The sequence below is a fragment of the Cricetulus griseus genome, chromosome 7 (genome assembly GCF_003668045.3).
Source record: "Cricetulus griseus strain 17A/GY chromosome 7, alternate assembly CriGri-PICRH-1.0, whole genome shotgun sequence".
NCBI lineage: Eukaryota > Metazoa > Chordata > Mammalia > Rodentia > Cricetidae > Cricetulus > Cricetulus griseus.
The window spans coordinates 76,765,165-76,790,862 of NC_048600.1; the positions used below are offsets into that span (position 1 = coordinate 76,765,165).

General features: G+C 43.4%; 1 protein-coding gene across 1 annotated transcript; it reads right to left on the reverse strand.

The window, feature by feature from the left end:
• Znf624 (zinc finger protein 624) lies at window positions 1–13,655 on the reverse strand. Its single transcript, XM_035448120.1, is given in 10 exon segments — window positions 1–27; window positions 29–1,104; window positions 1,107–1,140; window positions 1,142–1,311; window positions 1,314–1,770; window positions 1,773–2,194; window positions 4,927–5,022; window positions 6,045–6,171; window positions 10,165–10,187; window positions 13,607–13,655. Coding segments are annotated over 10 exon segments (2,481 nt in total).
• Window positions 13,656–25,698: the final 12,043 nt, after the last annotated feature.

Below are 25,698 nucleotides of genomic sequence, written 5' to 3' on the forward strand. Positions count from 1 at the left end.
CTACATTAGTTGAGTTCCTCTCTGATGTTATTTTTTGATGTACAGTAAGTCTTGAGCCACTCCCGAAGGCTTTCCCACAGTCATTACACTTATAGGGTTTTTCTTCAGTATGCGTTCTCAGGTGCACAGTGAAGTCTGAGTTAGTTCTAAAGGCCTTTCCACATTCTTCACATTTACAGGGCCTTTCCCCAGTATGAATTCTCTGATGCAGAGTTAGCTGTGACAGAGCAATACAACCTTTCCCGCATTCCTTACAGGCATCCGGCTTTTCTCCAGTATGTGTTCTCCAGTGCACTGTAAGGTACAAACCCCTCCTGAAGGCTTTCCCACACACATCACATTTATAGGGCTTTTCTCCACTCTGGATCTTCTGATGTTCTGTGACCTGCACCATCTGGCTAAATGCTTTCCCACAGTCGTTATACTTGAATGGTTTCTCTCCAGTATGTGTTCGCTGATGGGAATTAAATCCTGAGTTACTTGTGAAAACTTTCCCACATTCATTACATTTATCGGGTTTCTCTCCAGTATGCCTTCCCCGATACACAGTTAGCTGTGATGTATTAGTGGATGCTTTATCACATTCCCTACATTTATGCGGCTTTTCTCCGGTGTGGGTTCTTTGATGCACAATAAGGTATGACTTGGTCCTGAAGGACTTTCCACAATCATAACACCCATATGGTTTCACGCCACTATGAATTTTCCGATGCTCCATTTTGGTGAATGCTCTCTCACAGTCAGTACATTTATATGGCTTCTCCCAGGTATGAGTCCTCTGATGTACAGTTAAGTGGAATTTTACCCTGAAAGACTCCCCACATTCATTACACAGGTAAGGCTTTTCTTCAGTGTGAACGCGCTGATGTATGATGAGAGGTGGAGAGCGCACGGAGGCCTTCCCACATTCACTGTATTTATAGGGTTTCTCTCCTGTGTGCATTCGGTGGTGGACAGTAAGGAGTGAATAGCTGATAAATGTTTTTCCACATTCATCGCATTTATAAGGTTTCTCTCCTGCATGGATTCTTTGATGCTCTATGAGATTTGCTATACAGCCGGAAGCTTTCCCACATTTATTACATTCATATGGTCCCCGCCCCCATGAGTTCTGATATGTACAACAAGTCTTGTATTGCTTATTATAGGTTTTCCCACATTCATTACATCTAAAGGGTTTCTCTCTAGTATGGATTCTTTGATGAACATTAAAAATTGTGGTATTCTTGAAAGATTTTCCACACTCATTGCCTTTGTATGGTTTCGCCTCAGTGTGGGTTTTCTAAGAGGATTTATTTCTGAAGGCTTTCATTTGTAGGGCTTCTCACCATTGTGAGTTTCCTGATGTCGTGCAAGTTTTGATTTATCACTAAATGCTTTCCCACATTGGATGCATTTACAGGCTTTCTCTCCAGTCTGAATTCTTTGAGGTTGATTAAGGCAGACACATTGGCTAAAGGGTTTCCCACAGACATTACACTGGCAAGGTTTCTCCTTAGTATGAATCCTTTGATATACCAGAAGTGATGAAGAAACAATGAAGACTTTTCCACATTCGTCACATTTATAGGGTTTTCCCCCAGTGTGGATTTTTTTTAATGTTGACTGAGATATGAGGGCTGGCTGAACATTTCTCCCACATTCATTACATTCATAAGGTTTTTCTTTAGTGTGAATTCTCTGATGTTGAATGAATAGTGATTTATAACAAAAGGCCTTCTCACATGCGCTACAGTTATAGGGTTTTTCTTTAGTACTGGATTTTTTTTTCTCAAAATAAATTCTGAAGTCTGCCTTATGGTTTTGTTGCCTTTTGTATCCCTGTAAATTATCTTCCCCAAATGGGTATCTGTAATCAAATCTAATTTCTCTGTCAATTTTTTCTCATGTATTTGGCATTTTCTGCCAGGTTTTTCTGTGACAATTCCTGGCTCTGGAGAAAGAGCAGATCCAAGTCTCAAGCCCCTTTGAGCAGCAAGGGTTTTCTTCTGTGTTATCAGGGTGTGGCTCAGATGACTCCTCTGAATATTCTGTAGTTTTAATATCCTCTCATTCCATTTCCCAAACCTTCCCATTCTGGAGTCCCACAGGCCATTCTCTGCCAGTTTCTTTACAATGATCTTCTGTGATAAATCTTTTTCAAAAATATTCTCTGATAGTATAGCATCCTTAGTTGCAGATTTGGTCTTCAAGTCTGGGGGAAAAGAAGAAAAAAATCAAATTGCTTTTATTTCCTAAGCTGGGGAACTTTCACTGTTTAATATTTAACTTTATTTTCTAGGAAAATAGAAAGTAGAATTGAGAAGATGGTGTAGTTGAATAAAGGACCAAAATAATAAATGTATGTATGTATATGTATGTATGAGACATATATCTCAAGCTGGCCTCAAAATATGGAGCCAAAGATGACCTTCAGTCTTCCTGCCTCCACTTCTAGAGTGCTGGGCTTGTAGGCATGTACCAACACACCTCATTTACATTGGTACTGAGGATTGAATCCAGGGATTCATGCATGCTAGGTATGTACTCTACCATCCAAGGTACAAGTTATACCCCTATCTTAATTTAAATTTTATTATTTATTTTTAGAGTAGCAAATTCAGTGAGTTTTTTTCCTAATAAAAATCACTCAGAAGGGAGGGCTGTAGAGATTGCTCAGTGATTAAGAGCATTGGCTGCTTTTTCCAGAGCACCTGTATTTAATACCCAGCACTCACATGGCAGCTCACAACCATAGTAACTCCAGTTCCAAGGGAATCCAACATTCTCTTTGACCCTTCATGGTCATTGCACATACATGGTGCATAGACATACATACAGGAAAAAATATTCACATACACAAAATAAACATAAATCTTACAAAAAATCATTCAAGGGCGAAGGAATCTCAGTGAAGTACTTGCTGTACAAGAATGGGGACTTGAGTTCTGATTCCCAGAGTTCTTGCATAAAAGATGGCATGCTTCTAGTTCCAGTGCTGGGAGGCAGAGACACAAGGATCCCCAGAGCGCACTGACTAGCCAGCCTATCCAATGATCATCCAGGTTCAATGAGAGATCCTCTCTCAAAAACCAAGCTGCATATAAAACCTACCATTTTATAAGATCTCTATCTATCTATCTATCTATCTATCTATCTATTTCCACACATATATGATTATCCTACATAGGGGATAATACTCCTTCCAAAAGACACAGGTTGCTCATAAAAATCCCAGTGCTAGGTGTATGATATCTCCTTGAGTTATTGGTCAGAAGTGTCCTAGAGATACCCTCCTAATAATATATGCCACTGCTATTGTTCCCAGGAACTTGACAGTAAGACTTTATTGCTGAAGACACCATACATTTTGATCATTAGATCATGGAGAAATCAAGTTGGTACCAACCTTTCTTCCTGCAAGCTAGCTTTCATAGTAATAAAAGGTGCTATGCAGGCTGCTGTTGGGGGGGGGTAGTTCACCAGCAGTCTTACCCAGCTGTGACTCTGTGAACCATAATAATGACCAACATGGCAAGACATGATCATGAGTACAATACTGGCATGAATGCTATGTGTTTAATTAAATGACCAATCACTTTCTTATTGGGTTTTAGGTCTGCCCCACAGGAGGAAACACATACCTGGTACTGTAAATCTTGCCAATAACCCTTGGTTGGGGAACTTACAGGCATCAAGGTGAACATGCTATTGTTAACACTAGGCAAGTAGTAGATTTTATGGCAAAAACCATGACCAGAGATAAGGTATTTCATGAGCACCTGATTTTATGATGTTATCTCTTTATGTGTTGCTAATTATTCACCCGAGTGGAAGCTGTTCCGACCCCTCAAATGTCTCTCTATAGTGGTCTCCCCTGGCAACCCTATTTAGAGAGAGAGAGAGAGAGAGAGAGAGAGAGAGAGAGAGAGAGAGAGAGAGAATGTGTGTTGAGTGCCATCCTCAATGGCCTCCATCTCATTCTTTGACAGAATCTCTCACTGAACCTGAAGTTTACTGATTTGGATAGAAGAACTGGCCAGCAAGCCCCAGGAATCCTCTTGTCTCCGGCTTGCCACACTGGGATTACAAGCACACACTGTTTCGTTTATCAATGTGGGGGTGGTGGTGGTGGTGGTGTCTAAATTAGGTCCTCATGCTTGCACAGCAAGCACTTTACCCACTGAGCCATCTCCCCCTCCCCCAAGGGAGATGTTCTCATTTTCATCATTATCCTTTCATATCTCATTTACCTCATAGCTAAGAAGCATCACAACCACTGGTTAGCCTTTTGTGTCTACTTGTCAACCATCTATTTGTTGAATTAAATGTTTACCATGACATCTACTCGTTTTTTGTTGCCTTAGTATCCAACCTAATTCATAGTACTCCGATGTATAATACATTCTAAATAAATGAATACTCTATTTTGATTTCAGCTGATTCCTTTTTTTGAATTCTCACCTAGTTAAGAACTCAGAGGAGGGGAAAAAGATCCCTGGCTTAGAACCCTGCAGGTAAAAGAACATTAAATCATTAGCAAAGAGGCTTAGCTTAGGAGGAATCAGTGATGACCCTTAACGAATTTTCAGAAGAGAAAAAGAAATGTCAGCTGATGGCGAGATAGTGAAAAATGAAAGAAATCACAAAATTAACTAGAAAGAACTGAAAGGGGTATGTTATGAATGTTTGCACGAAGAAGGAATAACTGTGAAAATTATGCTCCCAAGAAAACAGAGTTGGACAGGGTTGGGAAAGAGAATCAAAGTAGGGGGCAGAGGAGCTGGAGAAGAAAAGAGGGAGTGGATTTGATGGGCACAGACTGAGGAATGGAATGGGGATGTTTTCCTTTGAGAAAGCTTTGGAAAAAGATTTCATGTCTTTGTTCACTATCCTCCAATGACTGATGCTGGAAATGAACCCATCTTCCTGCTTACATTAACTTACCTCCATAGGAAGCTCTTGAAATTTCTCTCACCACTGCCCATGGATGTTTCCCATTTTCCAAATGAGATATCATGTCTGGTTTAGAAACTACAAGCCATGGTCAGGGGAAAAAACAACAGGATTATTGGTTGTATAAACATAATGCTAAATTCAGTCTCAGTGTTTAGCCTTCTGTCTGGGGTGCCATCATAGGAAGTTCCATCATCCAATAACAGTTGCCAGCAGGCACACGTAACTGTTTAAATTAGAACCGGTTAGTTATAATCAAGGAAAATGTAGAATTAGGTTATTCAGGTGGACTAGCCACATTTCAGATGCACAAAAGCTCAGGTGGTTAAGGTAGATGGTAGGAGGAAGCACAATGCCCACAGCACAGCAGAGCACTGTAGTGATGTAACACTGATGGACTCTGGGACCTTAACATTGAGTTGGGTGGGATGCCAGATCATGGAACAATCTGAGTTCACAAGGAAAGTGAACACATCCATTACATTCTTTGTAGAGCCAAAAGCCATTCCCACTTAGAGAAATGACCAGAAAAAATTTGGTCTGAAATCTATGGGACTGTCAGCAATCTTCAAGATACCAAAGAAACATGTATTTCTTAATCTACAATTAGCAAGATCATCTAGTTAAGAATAAGAAACAGCATAATGTAACCTGGCTCTAAGATTTTGCTTTTTAAATGTGCTTATGCGCATGTGAGTGCATGTGTGTGTGTGCAGGTGGACATGTATGAGTGTGCCCGTACATGTGCAAGCTAGAGGACAACCTCAGGTGTCTTCCTCAGGAGCAATGTCCATCCCCTTTGTTCACTCATCTGGAGCTCATGAATCACACTAGATGGGCTGGACAGTGGGCCTCAGGGATGGGGTCCTCCTGCATCTGCCTCCCCAGTACTGTGCGCTCACAAGTGTGTGCTGTGCTCACAAGCGTGTGCCACTACACCTGGCGAGCTCAGGTCTCCCTGGCAACTACCTTACTGACTGAGCCTTCCCCTATCCCCGCATCAAGAGGTTCTGATGACAGAACTCTGAACAAAAATTTTGGGAAGAACTCTGGAGAGTCTATGTCCTTGGCAAATGTGGTCAAATGAGCAAGTCCATTAGTTCACTTACCCAGGGAGAGCAGATTCTTGTAACTCTCCAGCATCACATTCTTGTGTAGCTTCCTCTGTGTAGGGTCCACCAGTCTCCACTCTTCCAGGGTGAAGTCTATAGCCACATCCTTAAATATCACTGATTCCTAACAAACAAACAATCTCTCAGACCTGTTAGGCAAGTAGTAGATATAAAGCTGTGGGAACTCCAGAAGGCAGAACCACTATATTACGAAGATCAGTCCATCTTGTGCTCACAGCACACATAACAAGAATTTAAAGTGTCAAGAAAACCATTTTCCATTCTTAAGTGTTTTATGTAATAGAAGGATTATTTTCAACCCGGTTTTATTTAAGTTTTTTTGTTTTTTTTGTTTTTTGAGACAGGGTTTCTTGGTGTTGCCCTTGTTGTCCTGGAACTCACTCTGTAGATCAGGCTGGCCTCTGCCCTGCAAGTGCTGGGATTTAAGGATGTATTCCATCATATAAATTCTAAATATTGGCTCTACAATATTACTGGGCATCAAATTTCATATTTTTACTACTTTTCTCAAAAGTCTTCTAAATATTTGATAAGAGTAGTTTCCAACCAAGTTATCTTTGCTTTCTCAAAATCCTGGCTTCTGTAGTATGAATTGTATAAGTTATTTACCAGGTCAAAGACTTTTTATTTTCCTAAGGTTCAAGATTCTAAGTCTAAAACTATCGTATTGGTTACTTTTCTCATTGTTACAATGAAATTCCTGATGGAAGCATCTTAAGGAAGGGAAGGTTTGTTTTGGCCCATCCATCGTAGTGCGGAAGGAAGTCACAGTGGCAGTGAAGGCACGAGGCAGCGGGTTTCATCGCATCTGCAGTCAGGAAGCAGAGAAAGGATGCTGATGCTCAGCTCAATTCCTCCTTTTATTCAGTCCAAGACTCCAGCCCATGGAATGGTGCCACTCACACCCAAGTGGGTCTCATGCATACTTGAGAAACTTTCAATTTTAAAAGTGTAGGGGTTGGGGCATAGCTCACTCAGTAGAGTGTTTGCTTAGCATTTACAAAGACCTGGGTTTGACAGCTACCACCACACAAAGTATGAAATTTGCAGGTGGCTGATATCTACCATTTATTCTTTTTATATTTGATACTTTACACCTGTAGCTCCTCAAGATAAGCTGTGTAAAATATACTTGCTTTCTAATAAAACCACTTTGATAAATATAAAAAAAGAAGAAATTTACAGGTGGCACATACTTGAAATCCCAGCACTTAGGAAGTGGAGGCAGAAAGATCAAGAGTTCTAAGTTCTGAATGATTTCTCTTTTAGAAACATTTTTAGATTTAGCTATTTATTTTTCTACTTGTGCAGATAGGGCACACTGCACATGTGGAAGTCAGAGAAAAACTTCCAGGAGTCAGTTCTCTGCTTCCACTATGTAGATCCTGGGGATTAAACCCAGTTCAAAGGGTGAGCAGCAAGCACCTTAGTCTGCTGAGCTCTCTTGCTGGCAAGGCTCTCGTGATTCCCCGCAGGTTGTGTGTGTGTGTGTGTGTGTGTGTGTGTGTGTGTGTGTGTGTGTGTAAGAAATCCACAGCTCTTCACCCTCCATGGGAAAAAAAGCAGAAATTTCCCTCCCAAGTAACCTGTACTTTAACAACTGTTGCCCCTTCCCCAGCAATTAAACGATTCAAAGACAACACAATAGCATTCTTTTGTTAACAATCACACATTTACGATCACACTTCATACACACATGTGTGGCCACACATACATATAGAACATATATACATCTTTTGAACAAAAGTCACAAAGGAGAGGAGGTGTCAGGGATGGCTATCCTTACCATAGCTTGGCATCTTTGGAGGGTCTTGAAGACTGCTGCATCTTTGTCCATTCCTGTATGGTCTTTTGTAGGGCCTGGGTCTTTTCTTTATGCACTTGGACATATTCTCCTTTCTCATCCGATGCGACAGATGATGAGGGTGGCTTGCGATTAGAGCTCTGGGAGACCGGCTGAAAGTCCAGGGCTATGTAATTCACACTGGCAGTACTCTTTTTTGGAGCTGGGTTGTTAGTGCCACTGGGTACAGGGGATGAAGACTTTGGGTTCTGCATAGGGACATAGTTCTCCTCACTGTCTCTGGAGTCTGTATTGGAGATGGAATGCCAGTACTGGGAGGAGCTGGAGTTAAAGGTGTGGTTGACCGTGGACAAAGACTTGGTGACAGGTGTCTTGAAAGGGAGCTCATTGATGACAGTGTTGTATAGTGTCTATTGCCCTGGGCAAGTTTTTGTGTGGCTGTATCACTCTCCTGTCCAGTGCTCTGAGAGAAGCTGCACTGGTGGACAAGGCAGGCTGGATGTGGCTTGGCACAGGTAGCTGGCTAGAGTGTGAAAGGGCTGAGGACTTTCTTGCTCAGAGCAGGTGATGACTGGAGCTGCTGAATTAGTGCCCCAACTTTTTCTCAAGAGGCAATTTCTCCAGCCAGCCTGTGCACACCACATCGTTGCTGGCTGACTGGAGCCCACAGCAGGCTCGAGTGGACAAAAGCATGGGCTGCTGGGTCAACTGGCTGCTGGTGGGTAGCTCATGGAGGAGGGATTCCTCAGTGGCAGATTTCCCGCATTTCTTTAATAATTTTCTTAGCATTATTGCTTAATCCAATGTTAAAATTAAATCTTACCAGTACCTTGTCTCTTTAAACTTTATCTGTGTGATTGACTGTGATCTCTATTCCAATCCAACTCTCTTAGGTGTCCAGTGCCTTTGCAGTCCAACTCTCTTAGGAGTTGAGGCACCCCTTCCAGTAACTTTCCAATACAACTCTCTCAGGAGTTGAGGCACCCCTTTTCCAGTGCTTCTACAATCCAACTCTCTTAGGAGTTGAGGTACCTATTTTCTAGTACCTTTTGCCAATCAAACTCTCTCAGGAGTTGAGGTAACTATTTTCTAGTACCTTTTGCAATCCACCCTCACAACTCCTTACTTGCTTTCCAGCCTTCTGAGGGTGATCTCTCAGGGTCTCCTTTCTTTCCTGATGTCGGTGAAACCTCCATTTGTGGCTGCTCTTGGCCACTAAGTCCGAGTATTGGGCGAAAGCCTGGAGATTTGGATGAACCACACGACTCCTGGCCCTTTTCTGAGAGAATCTCTCTCACCTTTATTGTGGAGCAGCCTTATATACAAACTTACAAAAACCCCAGGTCAAAGGGTTCACAACAGGATATTGATCCCAGTGGGGTGAGGTCAGGAAAACAAGAGGTACCTGTGGTTATGCTGGAAAACAACTCTTAGAGACCCCGTGGGGGCTGGGTTCCAACAGCAGTGTGTGCCAAAAATTAACAACTACAGCTTCCTCCTCCCAATGACTGCAGCCTGAGACTGCTCCCTTACAGAGAACTGTCTATCAGACTGGCTAACCCTTCCTTCTGTGCTGTACATAATAAAAGTGTTGAGTTCCTGGGTTGCTATGCAGTAACTGGTCCATCTCCATCAGAGCATACAAGCCCACTCCATCCCCGACTTTCTGTGTGTCCTTTCTTTATTCCTTTATTGCCCTATTCAGGGGACCAAGCTCGGCTGGATGTGGAGACTTCCTATCTTGTATATTGAAGCAGGGTTTCTCACTTGAACCAGATCTTACCAGTTTGGCTAACATGGTAGACATGCTCTCAGTATCCTGTGTCTACCTCCTAGACACTGGAAGTACAGTGACCATCATATCCACTTAGCATGACATGGTTCTGGGGATCCCAATTCCAATCCCCACACCTGCATAGCAAGTGCCCTACCTTTGGAGTCAGCTCCCCAGTCCCTATAATGAAAATTAAAAATGTAAACCTACTTAAATAAGTCTTAAGTCTATTACTATGGATGTTACTATATTCCTGGCATTAGGTTTTAACATGTAAAGCAAGATTCAGGCTATGTGACTAAAGGATATTTTACCATTAGTGATTATAATGTGACCACCTGCCAAATTTAGGGCTGCCACTACTAATAGAAAAGAAACCTCCCAAATGGATGTTACAAGCTCTAGGCTACCATACCTCTCCAAGTATTCACTGTGAACTTTCAGTGATCTGGGAATATAAGGACAGGCCCAGAGGTGGCTTGCTCTTTATCCCCCTCACAAATGATGGTAGACATCACCTTCACCAATACTGTTTCTTTTGCTGGAAGAACAGATACTCACCTGACTGTGTAACTTCAGAACTCAAAGGGACACAAGAAAGGATCACCCAGTTCTATTGCCTAGGACCCTCAGTAGCGCTTCAGTAGGTACCACCAGGCCACTCTGCAGTCTACTTAGGGCTGAGATTAGGGCCCCCTAATGTCCAATCATCTTCATCTTCCACTTTGTGTGAGATGGTGACAGACACACATAATGGAGAAAGATAATTGGTTGTTTAAAAAGTTTTAAAACAATAAACCTATCAAAATAAAAGCCAAGTAATAATAGGGCCTTTAGATACTACATGCGTCTCTTTCTTTAGTATGGGGAGTAGATTAGTATTTGTCTTGTGCAAGAATTATTATTTGGATATTTCCAAAACCTAAGAACACCATCTGTTTTCTATGATTGAAAATCATCCAGGTCTGGGTAAACAGCCCAGCTGTGAAGTGCTTGCCCTGTAAGCTCAAGGACCTGTGTTTGATCTGACACTCAAGAGAGAAAATGCTGGTATGGCAGTACATGCTTGTAATCCCTGTGCCGGGGGAGAGAAGGATCCCTGTGCTCCTTATCCAGACATGTAGCCTTAGTTGGTGAGCTTCATGTCAAATAGAGTCCCTGTTTCTCTTGGGGCTGGAGAGACGGCTCAGTAGTTATGAGCACATACTGCTCTTTCAGAGGACTGAGCTGGTTTCCAGCACCTACACTGGGTAGTTTAAAACCATGTCGGGAGCATCGACCTGTTTGAACATGTCTGTAACATGAACAATCAAAACCTTGTAATGAAGGGACCAGCCCCCCATTTCCGCAGCCATGACAGTAACAAGTGCTCGCTATGACCTTGCCTTGGTCACTAAGATGTTAGGTGCCTGCCTCGTGGCAAGGAACCAATCAGAAGTTAGCTGGTGGCGCTATGCTTTATGGCTCTGGGTGTGCTTTACAGACAAGTGCACAGCAATGACGCGAAGAGCATAGCAACCACCCTGGGAGGGCCTGTGGGCCATAACAACCAATTGGCCAATCAACACAGGGCAAGCCCTCCAAGCCTGGAGGCACACCAATCATGAGCCTGTGCATACCCCTAGACACTCCCCTTACGCTGCCCTACAAGATCGCTTGGCAGTCGGTTCAAGGTGTCTTTTCTAGCCATCTGCCATGGCGGGTGGGTTTAAGACCCAAGCTAACATGGGGTTAGCTCGTTAAAAAAACAATAAAGCCTCATGCAGTTTGCATCAAGCTCTCGAATCTGCCTGGTGATTGGGGTGACCGTGGTCATGGGCTGAGACGCTGGAGGCTTGAATTTTCCGGGGGGGTTGGGGTGTCTAACATTTGGGGGCTTGTCCGGGATTTGCCACCACCCCTCACCTGAGTGGATTCGATCTTGGAGGTAAGATGATAAAACTTATATGTTCAATGTTCTGTATGTCTCTTGCTGTTTTGTTGGTTTGGTGCCATGACTTGAATTTGATCTGGGCCTGCGCAGGACTCGCATTTGTGCTGGTATTTGGAATTTGTAATTTGGACCTCAGGGGGAAGCAGACGTGTTTCAAGACTCTGAAGTCCTGCCCTGTACAAAAGTCCGAGGGTCGTTTGATTTGGACCATAGGGAAAGCAGATGTGCACAGAAACAGATGTGTTTCTGGAACCCTTGGTTTCGCCCTGGACGAAAGTCCAAGGGTTGTTTGTAATTTTGGTTTGGGGCTCTGCCTCATGGTTTGTCCTGTCTGATGTTTGTCCTGTTTTTGCTGTTTGTGTATGTCTCCGTACTAACCACCCCTCTCAGTCTGACTTTTGACCATTAGACAGAGGTGAAGGACCATAGTTAGTCAGTTAAAGTTCCGACACCCCCTTTTATTGAGTCACATGGCGCCACACTAGGTAACTTTCTTTCCCGGCCTTTGTTTCTGTAAGCCTGGAGGATTGGAATGGGCTGGGTGACTGAGCAGTTGAGCAGCAGGTTTGTTATCAGTTATCTGATTTGTTGCAGTCCATGCCCTCACCGCCTGCTTGTGTGTCAGTTTTACTATTTTTTGTTAATTTTGTAAATGTAAAGGTCCTATATTAGGGTTTACAAGAATTGTTTAGGGCGGAGGTTCGGGCGGCAGCCTTCTGAAATCTGTAGGGGAGATTTGGTTTCGGACCAAGTTGATCTCCATGGGGCTAGCCATCTGAAATTCCGAATAGGTCCCTAGTCTGTGTTAAACATCTATTTCTGTCCCTACTGCCCACGCACATGGCATGCATGGGTCAGGGCTCTTTTCTTGATGCTCTGAGCACAGTGGGGCTCGGGCGGGAGCCACCTCAACTGTGATCGGCAGATGTGCCCGGAGGACATACTATTGCTTTGAGGACACCCAGGAGGTACAAACAGTAGATATTGGGGTTCAAGCTTCAAGCTGAAGACCAGAGAAGCAAAGCAGCCAAGTCAGTAATCTTATCTCTACCCAGCTGAAATGTCAATCCTGTCTCCACTAATCCTCAGAGGTAAAAGCTCTGAGTTCCTGTCTTATATTTCTTTCTCCACCCAGCCATATCATTCCTGTCTCCACCTCCCTAGTGCTGGTATTAAAGGCCTGAGCTCTGTTACTCTTCACTCTTGTGTTGGCCAGCGTGGCCTTGAACTCAGAGAGATCCATCTGCCTGTCTACTGAGTCCTGGGATTAAAGGTGTGTGCCACCACTGCCTGGCTCTATGGCTGCTGGGATTAAAGGTGTGTATCACCATTGCCTGACCTCTATGGCTTGTGGCTAGCTTTGCTTTCTGAACCCTCAGGCAAGCTTTAATAAATCATAAATAATATATCACCACACGTGCCTGCAAAGTGAGGTGAGGATTGATAAAAGAGACAAAAGACAGAAGAGTCCAGAAGGCTGTCAGTGAATGCTATAGACATCTTAAATTTATTTCTCACAGCCCCTTCATGTCCAAAACAAAAGGGGAGGGCAAAAGACTTCCTTACCATGATACAAGGAACAAACAAGCAAAATTACCTTCTTGAGTCTCAAAACATCTAGTAACCACACCCTAAGTCAAACATCCTGTTATTTGGCCTTGAAGAGCAAGAATAAGCTTGAACTCTCTGACCTTAAGTCAAGATGGAAATAGAGTCACTGTGGGCTCCCACAGGCATAAACCTCTAGCTCCAGGGAATCTGAACCCCTCTTCCAGGCTCTGTGAGCAAATGCACTCACCTGCAAGTATCTACACACAGACATGCAAACATACATATTGTTGGGAGCCATAAGTTAAGGGGCCATTCAGAGTAGTGGAAAACTACAGGTCCTTGAAGGACTTGCCACCTGGCAACTGCTGCCACTGGCTGTTCTATCCCAGGAAGAGATAAGCAGCTCCGAGGACAAGAAACATAGGAGGTTTTCAGGCAACAAGCATTCTTTAGATAGCCGCTTATGCAAAACTAACTCCCTGCTCCCTCCTCAGTTCCTCCTCCATGTGGCCCCACGCAGTCCATCGCGGTCCATCCCAGGAGCCCAACCGCCAGTGGCCTTGCTCCCCTTTCCCTCCTCCCTCCCTCCCTCTAAACTCCCTCCTTGCCACATCCCTATATAAGTCTTATTATTCCCTCAATAAAGTGAGACCGTGACAAAAAATTATGCTTGCATGGTCTCCTTTCTTTCTCCCGCCCATGACTCTTTTCAGGCAGTACCTCTTCAGACCCTGAATAACTTCAGACCCTGAATAATTATATCTCGACCCTTCAGACCCTCAGGAAGGGTCGAGATATAATTAAGAGGGGGGAGGGGAGAGGGAGAGAGCACCCCATTTCAAGGGAGATGGACAGAATTCCTGAAGATGATACCCAAGGTTATCCTCTGGCCTCCACATGCACACACACATGCATGGGTGCTTGAACACACACACACACACACACACACACACACACACACACACACACACACACACAAAATAATTTTAAAAATAAAAAACTTAGAAGAAAATTCAGGACAGTGTTGGGGGTGGGTACTAGTGGGGATGAGTATGTTTCAATTATTATTCAAGGAATATTTTAGGACCTCTGGTAACACTGTTCTCTTCCAAACCTGGGAGACTACATCTTTATGAGGGCTCAGTTTTATGGATGTCACTAAAATTTACCGTATCTTCTAGTAGTGCTTACCCATTTTAGATTTTAGGCCATTGTTTAAAATCTGGATAATAAAAACATTTCATGAGAAAATGTTATCATAATCACATTCCCCTAAGTTATCCCCTAAAACACTACAAATACCCTGTTTCCAGAAAACTGGTGACAGTGTGAGCCACAGCTCTGGTGACAGGATAAGTGTGAATGATCCATGACGTATCACCACACAAAGTTGGAGCTGCTGACCAAAACAGCATTTTGGTTTTTATTCAGGCTTTCAGAGGCATTCTTCAAGAACTACGTATGCACTATACAGTCTGACCACAGAGATGAAGGATCATTAGGACAGGTATGTACAGGTCATTGTGCGGACAAATTATAGTTTTATTATATTAGTTTTCTTCCGAATTGCCTACTTCACAGTGACTAGTATAATATAGTTTGCATCAAATTAATACTCATCCCACACACACTTAAGGGCACACGCATCTTCAGGGAAACATTAAAATATCCAGCTTTATCTAAATTTCTGATCTGTCCTTTACAACTTTCCCATTTTTATGTAGCCTAAATCTACTGATCCTCATGAGATTTCAATGACCAAGTTAGATAACATCAATATCCCATTTATTTCCTGACATAGCACCCATCTTTTAACATACTATCTGCCCACACAATTATATAATGCATTTTTTGGTTATTGTTTACTCTAAATGAGACTATACCTCCTGATGGCCAACCACTGTGTCTTACACACCTTTCTGTCTACGTCATTTACTAAGCTCGAGTGCTTCTTAGGGGGTAGAAAATAGAGATCACTGAGCATGGGCAGGAGAACCTGTGAGGCAGGGGTACACACATGAGCATGCATGTATGTGTGTGTATACAGATACCTCCTCAAATTTCCTTCTCAACTGAAGAATATGCCATCCTACTACTTATGAAAATCAATTTCCTGTAAGACAGCCAGAAAGTAAAATTTCAAGACTGGTGGAATATTTAAAAATAATCCAGACTTTTTTTTTTTTTTTTAAGACCAGGTGTGCAGGCTGAGAAGCAAACAGCAAAGAGGTGAGAATTAAACTCTGTTCAGATTGACTTTGTCAACCTGGATCAGACTTGGGGAGTCTGAAGCCAGGTGGTTCATTAGCGTTTCAAATACAGCACAATTTGGGAAAAAGTTTCCAGGCAACAATCACCCCAATTTAAGTGCATAATAAAGCTTAAGGTGTGATTTACAATGTGACCACAAGGGTGGGTCCTATCGCTAAAAGGTCTAGAATCTAGTGTGGCTTCTGACTCTCATATTATAGAGGTCAGCAGGCTATAAAGTACCTGTGACATCCCACCCTAAGGATGGGTTTAACTGGGAACTAATGATAAGGGTCTAGGGAGGGAGTCTGGGATAAACATTCTGGGTGAGGTCTGCCTCTATAACAAAAAGTGGGTGAAGTCTGCCACCACAGATAGCAAAAAGGTCACCAGGTCATTAACAATATCCATTCTCAGTCTTCTGGGTGGGAAAACAGGTATTTTATCTCCTCCATTAAGGAGAGCCCCTGTGTATTTAACATCTTGATTCCCTAGTGTTCTGTGGGTACAAGGACCTCTGTGCTCCCAACATATAGTGAATCCTTTCATAGATTATAACTTTTATTGTGATGGCCCCACGTTTTATGGGCAAAAAAATTTTAGTTCTGCTCCCAGTTGAAGGAGTGTGGATGAGGCAGAGAAGCTTCGAGATTCCAGGAACAGTGGACGTGTTCTCTGCCCACTGCAGCAGGTCAGAAACAGAAGACCCCGACTTAACAGAGGTCCAAGTGCAAACAGCACAGCATCCATAATGTCTGCCCCTGTGATCCGATTTCTGGAAGGGAGGCTGTCCTGTTAAGAGGTGTGTAGGGAAGAGAAGACAGCCATGAAAACCAGTCCTGCCTTGGGAATTTCAGACTCATCAAGGTGGAACACTGATACAAATTTGCAGGACCCCACAAGGAAACACAGGAGGGTCCAAAGAGAGAACACAGGACCCCATGAGAGAATACAGGGATAAGCCTGTGAGTGACCACAGGGAAGAGCTCAGTGAGGGCCCAGCAAGGGAATACAGGGATGAGCCCCACACAGAGATGAGTGTGTTCCTCTAGAGAACACAGGGATGAGCCCTGTAAGGGGACTCAGGGAAGATCCCAAGATCATGAAAGACCAACTTGCTTTTTCCTGGAGATTTGGAGTTCATAATATTATTAAATGTAGCCACAGCTGGTAGCTCAGATATTGTACAAGGAGCTTTAAAAATACATTATCACTTAATCTTTAAGTCAATATGATGGGCATTATCGTTCCAATCCACAAAAGAGGAAATTAAGTGTTAGAAAATCCAAACAACTACTCAAGGCCTTGCAGATACATGACTCTAAGTCAATTTAATTCCTAAGCTTACACCTTTCCTACTACATCAATTTGCAGAGGGAAGGGAAATAATCCAGTTTTTCTCTGCCATTTCTACCAAATGGTCCATGATTCCCTTGTCTCCTGTCTCCCCGTGATAAGTGAATTTCCTGAAGATTTCAGGGGGTTCAATTTCTTGTAAAGGAAGCGTTACAATTTTAAGTCAGAGGCATTGACATGTCACTTCCCAATGTCATATTTCTGTAGGTTTCAACCTGCCCTTCTTATATAAGGCACCTCCCTCCCCCCTGCCAGAGTAATGATGAAGATTAAACACTGGTCCTTTCATGCTGAGAGAAGATGCTTAGTAAACAATAGGGGGAGTCTGGTGTGACAGACTTTGTTCCGGAATGCCTGGTGTGGATCCAGCTTCCCCACTTTACTGAGAAAGAAACTGAATTCTACCCGGTAGAATGAGATGTAATTCTAAAAGGGGAGAGGTGACTTACCTGGAAATAAATGTCAAACCTTTTCAGTAGGGATGGAGTCAAGAGAAAACTCCAAAAAAAAAAATTGCTAGTGAGTTTTTGGAAAAAAAATGAGGGTATCAAAGATTTAAAAATTCCTGGATTGTTGAAAGAACTTTAAGGAGATTCATTTGACAACCCTAAATACATTTAAGTTAAAAAGTTTAAAAATAATTAAAACAGTAAACATTCAACTAAAGAGAAAAATAATTAAGTAACTATAATTGAAAAGGAAGAAATATTTAAAAAAAAAATGAAGAAGAAAACAAAGACAGCTAGTAAGTCCAAAAGCTAATTCTCTAAATAATAAACTAGACAGGCCACTGGCTAGTCCAAACAAAAAGGAAAAAGAGCTGATAAACCAAACAAATAGAAGTTATTTGTAATAAATAAGTGCTGTAAAATTGCCGATAAAAAATAAAATTTTTTGGCCGGGCAGTGGTGGCGCATGCCTTTAATCCCAGCACTGTAAGGCAGAGGCAGGTCGATCTCTGTGAGTTCCAGACCAGCCTGGTCTACAAGAGCTAGTTCCAGGACAACCCCCAAAGCCACAGAGAAACCTTGTCTCGAAAAAAAAAAAGTTTTCAAAGAACAACTTCTCTTCAATAAAATTTCTCTGAAGCTTGAGTTAGTGAAATGGCCCAGTGGGTAATGAGGCTTACTGCTAAGCCTGATGACAAGACCCTACTGTTGTTGCATGGAAAGGACCAACTCTCACAAGTTGTCCTCTGACCTCCACACATGCTCTGTGGCATGCATGCTCCCCTGCCACAAATAATAAATGTTTAAAAATAAATTTTTAAAAAGTTCTCTAATGCTCATTCAAAGAGCAAAAATAAGTGGCTAGTGCTAATCACCCTGTAGCATCTTATCCCCCATATGAGCCACTTCATATGGAGAAAACAAAAAACCCAGAATAGCTAAAACAATCCTGTATGATAAAGGAACTGCTGGAGGCATCACCATCCCTGACTTCAAACTCTAGAGTTATAGTAATAAAAACAGGTTGGTATTGACATAAAAATAGACAGATGGACTAATGGAATAGAATCGAAGACCCTGACATTAATCCATACACCTATGAGCACCTGATTTTTTAACAAAGAAGCCAAAATGGTGCAATGAAAAAAGGAAAGCATCTTCAGCAAATGGTGCTGGCCTAACTGGATGTCAACATGTAGAAGAATGCCAATAGGTCCATATCTATTGCCAAGTGGATCAAAGACCTCAACATAAATCCAGTTACATTGAACCTGATAGAAGAGAAAGTGGGAAGTAGCCTTTAATGCATTGGTAATAGCCAGAAACTGGTAACAACTTGGATGCCTCTCAACTGAAGAATGGATATAGAAAATGTGGTACATTTACACAATGGAGTATTATTCAGCTGTAAAAAAATGACATAATGAAATTTACAGGCAAATGGATGGAATAGAAAAAAAAACATCCTGAGTGAGGAAACTTAGACTCAGAAAGATAAGCACAGTATGTATTCACTCATAAGTGCTCACTAGATGTAAAGCAAAGGATAACCAGACTACAATCCATAGTTACAGAGAAGCTAGATAACAAGGAGGACTCTAAGAGGGACGAATGGATCATGCTGGGAAGGGGAATTAGATGAGATTTCCTGGGTAAACTGGAGGTGAGGGGGGTGGTAAAGGGAAGAGAGAGGGGGATGAGAACATAAGGGTAGGGGGTGGTCCAGTTGCGGGAGGGACTGAGTGGGAGAGCGAGGAAAGAGATATCTTGATAGAGCCATTATGGGGCTAGGGAAAAACCTGGGGCTAGGGAAATTCCCAGGAATCCACAAGGATGACCCCAGCTAAGACTCCTAGCAATAGTGGACAGGGTGTCCGAACTGGCCTTCCCCTATAATCAGTTGGTGAATACCTCAACTATCATCATAGAACCCTCATCCAGCACTTGATGGAACCAGATGCAGAGATCCACAACCAAGCACCAGGCCGAGCTCCAGGAATCCAGTCGAAGAGAAGGAGGAGGGAATATATGAGCAAGGGAGGTCAAGATCAGGAAGGGGAAACCTACAGAGACAGGTGAACCAAGCTCATGGAACTCACGAACTCTAGACAGATAGCTGTGGAGCCTCCATGGGACCCAGCTAGGCCCTCTGCATGTGGGAGACAGTTGTGTAGGTTGATCTGAGGGGCCCCTGACAGTGGGATCAGGAACTGTCCCTGGTGCTCAACCTTAATGCAGTGGGGAGGGGCTTGGTCCTGCCTCAACTCAATGGGCCAGGCTTTGTTGACTCCCCATGGTAGCCCTTACCCTTTGGTGGATGGAGGTGGGCTGGGGGAAGGTGAGGGGGGACGAGAGGAGGGATGGGAGAATTGTGATTGGAATGTAAAATAAAGATAAATAAATTACTGGATGAAGGCTCTATGATGACAGTTGGGTAGAGGGAGCATACATGTCATAGAGCATGTGTTGAGGTCAGAGGACAACTTGTGAGAGTTGGTCCTTTCCATCCAATATCAGGTTCTTTTTTTTCCTTTTTTATTAGAAAGAAAATTATTTACATGTCAATCCCAGGTCCCTCTCCCTCCCCTCCTCCCCTGCCCCCCCAACTAATGCCCTACCTATCCCATACCCTTTCTGCTCCCCAGGGAGGGTGAGGCCTTCCATAGGGGGTCTTCAAAGTCTGTCATATTCTTTGGCATAGGGCCTAGGCCAACCCCCTTGTGTCAGGCTCAGGGAGTATCCCTCCATGTGGGATGGGCTCCTAAAGTCCATTCCTATGGTAGCAATAAGTACTGATCCACTACAAGAGGCCCCATAGATTTCCAAGGTCTCCTCACTGACACCCACATTCAGGGGGTCTGGATCAGTCCCATGCTGGTTTCCCGGCTATCAGTCTGGAGACCAAGAGTTCCCCCTTGTTCAGGTCAGCTGTTTCTGTGGGTTTCACCAGCCTGGTATGGACCCCTTTGTTCATCAGTCCTCCTCCTCTGCATCTGGATTTCAGTTCAGTTCAAGGGTTAGCTGTGGGTGTCTGCTTCTACTTCTACCAGCTGCTGGATGAAGCCCATATAATGGCATATGAATGAGTCATCAATCTCATTATCAGGGGAGTGCATTTAAGGTAGCCTCTCCTCTGTTGCTTAGATTGTTAGTTGGTGTCATCTTTGTAGCTCTCCAGACATTTCCCTAGGGCCTGATTTCTCTTTGAACTTATAATGTCTCCCTCTATTATATTATCTCTTATCTTGCTCTCTTCTGTTCTTCCCCCAAATCAACCTCCCTGTCCCGTCATGTCTTCCTCACCCCTCCTCTTCTCCCCTTCTCATTCTCCTAGTTCCCTCTCTCCTCCCCCCATGCTCCCAATTTGTTCAGGAGATCTTGTCCCTTTCCCCTTCTCCAGGGGACCATGCATGCAGGTTCTGGTTATTAGGCCTAGCAGCAAGGCCCATCACCCACTAGCTCTGTCTGAGAACTTCAGCACCTCGGACCAGACCAGCACGTCCCAACCAATACTACACTTTATTCCAGGATCGCGCAAGGGAATGGCAAGTGGCTTAAAAAGCGATCATTTGAAATGCCTTTAAAATCAGCCACCCAGTGCGTGCTGCCTGATGAAGGAATAGGGCGCAGCATGCAGCCCTAGCCCAGCTCCGGTGCGGCGGGCCTTCAATTAACTGCTCTCCACTCCCACGCGGATTCGCTGCTCGGGGGTGGCAGGGATGGCATACTGGTGGAGTCGCATCCCTCGTGCTCCCAGCTCCTCCGGCAACCCCTCGCCAGGCGCCTAGGCTCAGTGGCCGCAGGCCCAGCATCCTCGCCTCCGGGATGGGCTGGTCCACCAGGCTAGCTCCGGATCGGCCACGCCCCGCAAGCCGCCCCAGCCCGGCTCCCAGGAAGGGCGAGCGCATCCGGCCAGCACTCGCGCAGGCAGTACCTGGCGGCCGCTTGGTGGATGCTCGCAGAGGGTGAGAACGCTTACAGCAATGATGCCGCACCGTGGCTCGCGTCGGGCAGGCCAGTGCGCCTGCCCAACCCGCCGACTACAGCACCCAGAACCCCCCTCGCCCCTCCTCGAGTTTAGTTACTGTTTACTATACTTATCAACCCTCGGGACGATCTAAGAAATTCAATAACCTTGGAAAATTTGCATCTAGAGTCTATGACCGTGTCACTCAGTAGCACTAGGTACCTCAAGACATTTTCCTCAGGTCACTTCTGTGGAGCTAACCAAAGCCACCCAGAGAGCAGAGAGGCTCAGAAGCCAGCAGAGTTGGTGAATGTCCAAGCTTTTGTTTGCCTTGGAACTTCTTGATCGAAAGGATTGATGACACCTATCTACACTATAATTTCTGGTTCTGTAACCTTCCTAAAAGGAATGAAAATATGCTGTCTGGTGTCCTGGAAAGAGATTTCACACAGTTCTGACAACATGCCAGCCCATTTCCCACAGGAGACTGACTGAGTCTTAGAAAGATGATGGGCAGGACCACACCTTGACCAAGACTGTTCTCTATTTAAACCTAAACCTTGTGTCAGGACTGCGAAGATGATCTTGGGGTGGAGGTGTCATTGGACTTTTGTTCCTTTTTCCAACGTGGTCTCGTTGTGTGTGTATGTTGTGCGGATGTCACTAGACCTCTTTGGTCTCGGTGTGACTGCATTGAATAGATAGCACTGGTCTTTTCCCAACTCAGCTTCAAATGGAGCTGGCTGGAGCAAGAGGCCTCTGAGAATTTCATGTTTCTAGTCACCATAGCTGTGCCAGCAATCCATTCCATAAGTATTCATTTTATTTTATTTTTTATTATTTATTAATCTCCAGGCTGGCACACATCAATCTCATGGTTTTGCTTTTGTTGGTATATTGTTGTTAGGTTCTAGGTTTGTCTTTTGTTTCTCCACCCAGTCTATACTATAAGATATTATTTGCTGTATTTTTCATTCATATCTCATGTATCTCTTATTTCTAGGTCTTTTCTTCCTTCTCTCATACTTATTTTCTCCTATTAAAAAAAAACTACCCAATTATAACCTCCTGTAGCTTGGATAGTTCCTGAAATCTGTCCAAAAGTATCCAAGCTTCCCCTCCCAGTTAGACTTCCCACCTTGATTTTTTTTTGTAAACAGACAATCTGAATCCACCCTCCTTTCATAAGTTCCCTCGGGTGAAGCATTTGCAATATTCATGTGGACTTAGTTGTGGTAGAGTTGAAGTACACAGTTCAGAAAATCGTTCCTCAGCCCAGACCTTCAGGTCTCCTGGCGCACATTCTGCATTATATTCCCCAGTAAAATGGCGACTGCAAGAATAACCACAGCTGCTGTGTGTTACCACTATGCAATACTGTGCTCGCCAGTTGATGACAGTTGGCCTCTTTAGCTCCAATAATTGTTGAAGAATAAACAACTGAGTATGTTGGGGATAAACATTGAGTGGAGCATACTCAGAGTTTAGTTAATGATCAGGGGTAGGGGCAGAGAAGAAGAATCTCATTCTAAAGGCATAAGACATTTTCAAAAGAATCATAATAATATTATGAGTTAGGAAAAGAGATGCCAGTCCAGATACAGAAGGCATTTAAAACACCAAATGGAAAAGACCAGAAAAAGAACCTCCTATCATCATATTATAACCAAAACACCAAATATACCAAACAAAGAAAGTATATTTTAAATAGCAAGAGAAAAACATTAAATCACATAGAAAGGCGGGTCCATCAGAGTAGCAGTAAATTGGTCAGCAAAAACTTTAAAAGCTTGGAAGGATGTTTTTCAAATTCTCAAGGACAGCAACTACAAGCCCAGAAAAGCTATCTGTCATAACTGAAGGAGAAGCAGAAACTTTTCATGATAAAGATGGGCTAATATCCTTATAACAATTAAATCATATGTCCAGAAGACACTTAGATTGCAGAGAAAAATAAATCCATCCATGAGGCCACAGGAAAGATTAAACATGTTAGAACAACAATTAAGCAAGAGAGGACAACTATTACAAAGTTAAGAAGTGGCAGGGGCTAATACATATATTTTAACAATGATTTGGAATATTAATGGTCTTAATTCCACAATTAAAAGACAGACTGGAGACTGGATCAAAGCAGGAACCATGCATTTGTTGCTTTTAATAAATGTACCTCGACATAAAAGAGAAATACCATCTTAGGGTGGAAGGATGGAAAAAGGTATTCTAATACCTTTTACCTGGGAAATAAATAGGAGCATTTTTTTTTCTAATATCTGTAGGCAGAGTTTTTCATCAGGACCACTGGCCAGCTCCCCAATAACAACACAGAGACTTGATATTAGGCTTGTTCTCAACTAGCTATTTATTGTAACTCAAATTAACCCATTTATATTAATGTACATTCTGTCAGGTGACATTATGTTTCTTCTATCCTGTTTTCTGTCTGTCTCTGGCTGGCAAGTCCTCCTTTCATCCTTCCCAGTGTTCTCTCTTTGCTCACAAGTCCCGCCTATATCTCCTGTCTCTATTGGCTGTTCAGGTTTTATTACGTCATTCACAGCAATACATTTTCATAAAGTATGCAAATATCCCACAATAGGGGTGGGAATGGTTTAGTTATCCTGGGGTACTTTCAGCAACCAGGTGTACTCAACAGAAAGGTGAGAGCCACAGTGCTATCTGGAACTTGTGACACCTAAGAAGCTGGCTCCAGTGGCAAGCTGGCTGGCTAGAGTGTAGTCCTCAGGCTTTAGCAAGGCCAGCTCAGAGACTAACTGAGGTGGGAAAGTGCACAATGAGCCTATGGAAATAATAGCTGACAAGGATGAAGCCAGTTGGATAAAGGGGGAACATCTGTTGATTACGGAGCACCGGATGAGGTATTATCTACCCACTAAGCCACTGTACCCAACATGCTCTTTTGACAGAACAACTGCCAACAGTGATGGGATATTTCCATATTGTGTACGCTTCCAATCACTCGAGTGACCAGACCCTTCCCACAACTGCCAGGTTCTACCCACAGAATACTCTTAACTGCCCTAACTGTTGGACTCTGCCCCCATCCTACAGAGTAAAAAGCCCAATCTATGGATATGAAATCCCACCAGTCTCCACTTTGGAAAGCTCCACCCTGGAAAGTTCCATCCCTTCCCAAGAAGTTCTATATAAACCTTGTATTTTATATAGAAATTTGCTGGTTTCTTTCCTGAGCAGAGGCAGCAACCCTCCTGGTTGGTTTTTTTTTTTTTTTTTTTTTTTTTTTTTGTGTGTGTGTGTGTGTGTGGTGTGACTTTGTGGTATTCCTTGGCTCCCAGCTGCCAGGATATCTTTCCATGGGAGCTGTAATGCTTACACTGGATCTTGCTAATGTTTCTTTTTCAGTATCTCTGTAGCCAAGATCAACTGACAGGGATGTGGATTATGCTGAGCCTGCAGAGATGCTGCCCACTCTGTATAAATAGGTTTCCTTACATAATGTAAAAACATCAGGAGAAGCAGTAAAGACAGTAGTTAAAAGTTGAAATGACAGTGCCCTGCAGGAATAGGAAGGGGTATTTCTAAGAGTCATAAAAATGGTTGAGTAAAAAATCCAGTATCAGAGGTGGACGACCCAGTAGTTCTTGGCTCAAGAGACTGTATCACAGCAGCAGTTGCTGTGGTAAAGCACCAGGAACAAAAGCAGCCTGCGGAGAGTTTATTTTGGCTTACATTTCTAGAGAGGGATTCTGTAACGAAGAGGAAAGAATGGCAGACGGTAGCTAGAGCAGGAAGCTGGCTGATTACATTTTGCATCTCACAGAAAGTCAAGAGAGTGAAGAGGAAGTGGGGCAAGGCTAGAACTCTCAAAGCCCGCCCCCATGTCCTGAAAGTTCCTTAATCTGCCCAGAGAGCCCTTGCTGAGTCTCACTGGTTTTGTTCCTTGTGTTTTGCACAACTGTTGGAGGGTATGTGTTTTCCTGTTCCCCCTTCCTGTTGTTTGATTCTGTGTGGGGTCGTCCTGGTGGGTTCACTTGGATTTATATTCATCAGATAAGTTGACTGCTATAGTAACTATGGGTTTAGCTGCAGGAGGAAACACTATGCTTTTTTACTTGTGTCCCTTATGAGGTTTAGAGACAGAAAAACTAGGGTCCTAGTTACCAAAAAATATAGTTTATAGTTTGGGTTTTCTTTTTTTTCTGAGCTAGGGATATTAGTATTTAAGAATTGAAGTGAAGCCAGGTGTTGGTGGCGCATGCCTTTAGTCCCAGCACTCCAGAGGCAGAGGCAGGCAGATCTCTGTGAGTTCGAGGCCAGCCTGGTCTCCAGAGCGAGTGCCAGGATGGGCTCCAAAGCTACACAGAGAAACCCTGTCTGAAAAACCAAAAAAAAAAAAAAAAAAAAAAAAAAGAATTGAAGTGAAAGGGGAATCCAGGAGAGAGTAAAAGGGAGGTGGAGTGAGAATGAGAAGAAGTGCTTCTATGGGGTTAGTGAAATGAAACAGCAGAGACAATATTGTATATTAGCCTTTTCCTATGGATATGAAATCCCACCAGTCTCCCAA